Below are 6,692 nucleotides of genomic sequence, written 5' to 3'. Positions count from 1 at the left end.
ACAAAAGACCTTGACATTTGCTGTTGGAATTTTCTGTACCATGAAACCGTTGTGCACTATCATGGCTGGATTTACTGGAAGATTGTAATTCCTATGGGATGGTATTTATTGATGCCAGGCTTGCCCTTGTGCATGGTAAGAGAGAAAGGTTAAACCTGACATCTAGCATCTATGGATCTGTCTCTATCTTTGTGTGTGTGTGTGTGTGTGTTTGTTTGGGGGTTGCTAAGCACTCATATGTCTTTGCCAAGTCTGAGGATACAGTGTCTACCTAATAATTTAATATTTGATTTTATAGTGAGAGAGAAAAACATGCTTTATATTCCAGTGGAGCAAAATCCCTTTTACTATTATAAATCTCTTAACTCAACACAATCCGATGTTGCCAACCCTCTTAGTCATGGTGGCCTGGAAACATTTCAGTGGCATCCAATTGAGATAACAAGCTAACAAGCATCAATCCGAAGCAATCTGATTGAGGAACAGATCAACAAGTGACCCACAGCCCACTGGTGCTCTGGTGCTAGTCGTGGTCCCTGGTGATGTAGTAAATAGAGTCGTTTCACTGTGGGTATCTCTTTTCTCTATTCAGCGATGGCTGCCCTCTCGGTCAGAATGGTGCTCACAATCAGTTCAAAACCCTCATACCCTAAGATATCTTTTAATGTAATTGGATGATCAGTGTTGTACATATCAAGTACAATGTTTTTGGAACATGCACCAGATTCACTGCATGTTTAAATCATCATCAAATCACTGCTCATCATCAAAAAGAAAGCAACAAAAGTGACAAATATTTAGAAATATTCCCAAGATGCCAGCATTTCACAAGTGAATTAATACCACGGGTGAATTCAACAGTCAACACCACAAATATGAAATGATTTATCTGAATCAAATGTCATCATCACTAGGAAGGATGGGGCCGGGGACCGATAGCGAGAGATTAGACTAGCGAGACTCTCACCGCCAAATGAGAAAGGATGCTGCTCTTAAAAAAAAATCTGATTTAAGAGGCTGTTATTACCCAAACAGCCAGCTTTCATACCTAGACCCAGTTGGGGATCCTATTACTTGCCAATTTCCTAGTCAATGATTTTTCATTTGTGCCATATTCCCAGGCTCCCGCACATGTTGAAGGGCTAATGGATGACCTGTCTGGTCTGGGTGAGGGAGGGGTGCCAGGAGGAGGAGGGTGGAGAGAGTGGTGGAGATAGTAGTGGTGGTGGGTGGAGGCTAAGGGTCCTCCTGTCTCACACAGCAGAGGCTCTGAGGAGCCGTCTACGATCTGCCGACAGGTAGCGGATTACAGACAACAAGGGTGGGGAACCAAAAGGGGTGAGTGTACATGAACACATACACACACACATAAGCACAAGCTGTGTGCTGTAGGTATTTGATTGTGGACGGCAAAGATAATAATAACAGAACTCAGACACTGACGCACATACTCTCTCTCTCTCTCTCTCTCACACACACACACACACACACACACACACACACACACACACACACACACGTCACATGTACCATTCTCCATCTCCATACTTTCTCTTTGTTGACCAGTGTTTCAAAACAGCCATGAATCATAAGGGAAAGCCAGCTGCCTAGTTACCAATTATTCTGTCTGCCAATTATGAGAAAAAGACCACAGACTTTCCACCAACCTACAGCCTGCTGCAGTATCTGTGCCACGCTTTTGTCCAAAGTCATTTCCAGAGTTTTGTAACCACAGCAGCTGCTGATAGGAAATAAATTCATTCAGAATCCATAAGATGAGGAAAATAAGATTCACTCTGATATTGGGTGATTTATTTTTAAATAATGCAACCACAATTTTATTTATAGGCTACTTGTAAGCATATTTTAGGCCTAGGCTACTTTAAATAGCATAGGCTAGGCCTACTAAAAGCCTGCATATATATCTATACACATGTCAATAATTGTAGGATTGAAGGAAAAACAGTTCTCTATAAAACATTAAACGTGATTACAGATGTAGCAACCAAGACATTACTCTGAATCCACAGGCCTCCGCGCTCTCCATGATTCGCAAAGAATAAATACATGCCGATGTATGACTTTGTTGACAGATTGGCGTCACTGTATCCTCAGTAACCATACCTCTTGGATTCTAGGCAAATACAACAGGAAGTAGAATACTTGTCGCGAAATCGTCCTGACAACGAATTTGAGCAAAGATTGAGCGGATTACCTGAGATCCACAGATACCGAGTCTTTAATGCAGGTCAGTCAGGCTGTAGGCTACCAAACTAAAACGTTTTGACAAATCGTGGTGTTGGTTAACAAAATTGGTGTCATTCCACTCTGAGACAATAAAAGCCAATTAAATAGGTCTATTGAACATATTTATGAAAATATTTATCTGTAGGCGGCAGCGCTGAGGTGAGATGGCAGAGATCAACGCCGTGTGCATGCCTATGGTTGTTTACCTAGAAAATGTATGCGATAATCCGGGCTCAGCTCAGCAGAAACGGGAAAAGTTGCAAAAAGCATCTCAGGAACCAGTGTGTATCTTTCGTGCACGCTACATTATCTTCTCTGTAATATTAGAATATTTTCACATATTTTGTAACATTGATTTGTATGTGTTTAGCCCTCCTTAACATTAGACATTTTCTATGATGTTTGGTAAAACGAAACAAAAAAACAAACTCTTGGCTCAGGATACTGATAGGCTACTTTTCATTTCTCTGGATCTATGTCCTTAACTGTTGTGTGACAGCTTGTCTATTAGGGTCTATAACTGAACTCAGCAACCGGATCTCTTCACTCCCCCTCCTACCAAACGCGGGATGCGCAGATACACAGGTAAGCAATCATCCCATCCCTACTGGACGCGTTGTCTCCAAGATAGAGTACGCGTGACTTCAAGAGATTGCAGCTAGGCTATAGGTTGACTGGTCATATAATCACCCTCTATAGAAAGCTAAAGATTTGATTGGTCGTAAGACATTCAGACCCCCCCACCTGTGGATTGTAGATATAGGTTATTTTAATTTACTGCTACAGTTCTTCTCTATTATTATTATTATTATTATTATTATTATTATTATTATTATTATTCACACATTCAAGGCTCCTAAAGACAAAAAGTCAACCCAACTAAGCATTCCAAAACAGGCTGGCCAGCCCACCTCCACATTTCAAGGTAAGAGCACAGCAGCATCAGCTTTGATGACCACATTTACCTTCAGTGGAACAGGACCTCAGATGACCGGGAAGATAGACTTTTGATGAGGCCAGTAGAGTCCGTAGAATTAGTAGGCTACATCTCTCTTTTTCTCTCTCTCTACCACACCCTTCCCCTTACTATCTTGCTAGCCTCCTCATTTGAGTGGCAACAGCCTCACATTAACAGTTATCTGTTTTATTTTTTGTATAACATACTGTAACATTGATTGTAATGTAACATTGATTTATACTTACAATAACAAATTAAATGTGTGTCTTTATGTGGTTTCTTCAAAACTTTCACTGCTGTGGCGGTCATGATAAAGCTCTGTAAATCTCTCTCTCTCTCTCTCTCTCTCCCTCCCTCCCTCCCTCTCTTCTGCTGTGTTTGGTTTTCTCAGACAAACAGGAGAGTCTCTCCTGGTCTGGCCACAGTGGCTTTCAGCAGGAGTCCCCTCCGCCTCCTCAGCCTGGTCAGGGCCGGAGCAACACGTCCAGCGAGAAGGTGAGGGGTCACACAGCAGCATGGAGGGGGATTAAGAAGAAGATGGAGGGATATAGAGTAGAGAGAGGAAAAGAAAAAAAATAGATATGACCTGACTGAAATCATTCAAAGACCCAGCAAGAGTATCCTAGAATAGCATTGAGGTTAGAATGGAGTATCTGGAAACTGTGTGGCGAGGAATTCCTGAAGGTTTTGTCGACCATATATCTAGCATGTCAGAGAAATACAATTAATTTTTCTTCCGTTGTCAGCCTAGGAAGCATATCTGTTTGTTCATCTTTTTTAATGCATGTGGTTACAGCACTCATTAATGAACTCTGTAGCTCCATCATCCACTTCAAAGAGCCTGCACTTATTCCCTAATGCTGTTATCCAAAATTGCACGGAAAGTATAATCATACTTTATACTCAAGGCCAGGGTGACTGTGTGACTGTATTAAGCTTTTGTATCATGTATAAAACAAACATGCCTAAAGCTTTAGTCTGCTGTGAGAGCATAAAACTATCCATACTACACTTCTGATTGTTCATATTATTATCCTTACTATTATTATTATTATTAATATTATTATTATTATTAGCATGAAGGTGGTATGCCCAAGCTGGTGGAGCTTTACCAGTTCCCAGGCTTCAGTAAAGATGGCGCGATGCCTCTGCCCTACCACACACCTTTCTCCACCGTTGTCACCCAAGTGGTGCGCGCTCAACAAGGTCTCAGCCACAAGGTACTTACAGCCACGTCTCACCTTCATCATGTTCCTTTCCATTCTTGATCCTTTAAGTTGCTTGGAAACTCAAGTTGTCTTATTGATGTGTTGATGCTAGTGGCACTGTGAAAGATGGTAGTTATGGCTCTTTTTATCTGCACAGCCCAGATATAAAGCTGCTTTTCAAAGCAACCTCTCTTCTGTCCTTATGGAGCATTTTGTCACTGACATGTTTTGGTGGCTGTTTCTTCAGAACTTCCAGGTGAGTCACCTTTCTCCACTGCATGCCTTGTCTGAGTCTACAATGGAACCATTCATTCTCCTATTTAGTATGATAGAGGATGATTTGAGTATTTAGGGCAGGTACTGTTAGACACTTGTTAAGACCATTTTAAAATCAAAACATCTTGAAAAGTACAACACAGTCGATGACATGATGAAATGATAATATGTATTTTCCCCAAAAGATTATTAGCATAGTAAACCACATCTTTGTATTACTGACAACTTGTCAAAAGAGTCTGGAAATTGCACACACTATAATTCTGCCAGAAAATAAGTAAGCAGTTTCTTAGAGTTTGAGATGTCTGGGGCATCTTACCTTCCTTCCTTCCTTCTGACAATTTGTTTCCCAAATGCAAAACTGTCAGTTGCACCTTTCAATAAAACCAATGCACCAGTCAGCTTTTCATTTGTGGAGATGACATCTTAAAATTCCAGGTCACACTCTAGCACTTTATTATTAAATTATTAATATTTTAAAGTTGTAATAAGCAATCCTGCACTCTCTCTTCTCCTTTCAGTGGCATTTTGTGCGTGTGTTTGTGTTTGTGTGTGTGTTTTGTATTTCTGTTTATCTATCACCCAAATGTGTGTGTGTGTGTGTGTGTGTGTGTTTATCCTTTAGCCAGATGGACAAGTACAGGACTGCTTGTTCTCTAGAATTGCAGAGAATTACATCAGAATCCTTACCCACAACCAGTCATCACGCATCAGCAATGTTTTTCTCCGGGTAAATGATTTCATCACTGCCACACAGAGAGAGAGAGAGAGAGAGAGAGAGGAAGAGGGACAGAGAGAGAGAGGGGGGGACTCTGCTGATACCCCCACACAACTTCATAACTATACCATCCCATTGACAGAGCCTAAACACTCTTTCCTCTGTGCAGGAGTTCCCCTGCATCCTAAGCCAAACGCTATACAGCTGCTTCTGCTGCTGCTTCCCCCAGTCCTGCAGCACTATACGCCACGGCACCTTCCTCCAAATGCTGTGCTCTACTGCCTACCAGTGGACAGAAGGTGAAATTGCAACTCCCACTTTGGGAAACTAAGAACCCTCAGGCCCCAACTGCATGCCAGCATGTTTCCAAACACGTATCAAAGCCAAGGGGCTTTCATGCCCCCACCTCTGTGTATTTGGTGCTGTTGTTCAGTTACATTTCTGTATGCTGTGAATGACTTCCACCACTATTAGAGCTCCCTGTTAGCAGATGGCAATGTAGGTTAGTGTGTCTTGGATGTAAATTAGCTTGTCTACTTGCCTCTCTTTCTTTCTCCCCCTACCTCTCCCTCCTTCTCCCACTTTCTCTCTCTCTCCCTCCCTCCCTCCCTCCCTCCCTCTCTCTATTTCTCTCTATCTCTATTTCTCTCTCTCTCCCCAGGGGTTTGTCCTGCTCCTAATGTCTTCAAAAAGTGGGACTTCAAGGCCCTGGAGCCAGAGGAAGCCGGTAGCAGAAAGTTCACCGCCGAGAATGAGAAAAAGGAGCCAGGTGGGTCGTCATTCAGAGAAGGGGGTGTGAGGAGGTTTAAAATCCCTTAAATGAAGTCCCCCGTCCTCCTCTCCTCCCAACCCTAATCATCTTCCCTGAGCTGTTGAAGCTCATTTCTGGGTGTTGCTTTGGTTATGCTTGTTATATTTCCCCCCTTAAAGGTGCCATGTGTAAGAATTGAGGTAAAAATATCCAAAAAATGAGCTACACGCATCAAAAGAATGAGAAGAAATAAGGGCGATGATGTCATTAAAAAAATGACAAGGTATAGTGCTGCAGAGATATCAACCTGAATTAGCATGCTAAATTACTAGCCACAGCCCGACAGGTGTCATAATTCCAGTTTCGGCCATGGGAGGCGGTATGCGGGCAACATAAGCCAAAATGCAATACACGTGTCTTGGTTATTACTCTAGGGTAGACCAACTAGCTTTCTGGAGGTTTACTGCCCCAATCTTTTATGGAATGTGGAGTATGAATTGATTTTTTGGCGGACATTACACATGGCACCTTTAA

At 42.2% G+C, this 6,692-nt stretch overlaps 1 protein-coding gene across 2 annotated transcripts in view; it reads left to right on the top strand.

The window, feature by feature from the left end:
• Positions 1-1,509: 1,509 nt before the first annotated feature.
• LOC125306981 (protein FAM227A-like) overlaps positions 1,510-6,692 on the top strand; it is a 13,886-nt gene continuing 8,703 nt past the window's right edge. Inside the window, exons 1-10 of one of the 2 annotated variants that reach the window (XM_048262775.1) lie at positions 1,510-2,248; positions 2,393-2,532; positions 2,747-2,832; positions 3,100-3,172; positions 3,597-3,700; positions 4,282-4,425; positions 4,571-4,669; positions 5,315-5,419; positions 5,577-5,706; positions 6,069-6,176. In XM_048262775.1, coding sequence (XP_048118732.1) covers positions 2,412-2,532; positions 2,747-2,832; positions 3,100-3,172; positions 3,597-3,700; positions 4,282-4,425; positions 4,571-4,669; positions 5,315-5,419; positions 5,577-5,706; positions 6,069-6,176 — 970 coding nt within the window. In that variant the 5' untranslated portion in view covers positions 1,510-2,248; positions 2,393-2,411. The remainder of the gene's footprint in view (positions 2,249-2,392; positions 2,533-2,746; positions 2,833-3,099; positions 3,173-3,596; positions 3,701-4,281; positions 4,426-4,570; positions 4,670-5,314; positions 5,420-5,576; positions 5,707-6,068; positions 6,177-6,692) is intronic. The other variant, XM_048262693.1, reaches the window with a different exon arrangement.

The sequence above is a fragment of the Alosa alosa genome, chromosome 1 (genome assembly GCF_017589495.1).
Source record: "Alosa alosa isolate M-15738 ecotype Scorff River chromosome 1, AALO_Geno_1.1, whole genome shotgun sequence".
NCBI lineage: Eukaryota > Metazoa > Chordata > Actinopteri > Clupeiformes > Clupeidae > Alosa > Alosa alosa.
This window is presented reverse-complemented; position numbering and strand designations above follow the sequence as displayed.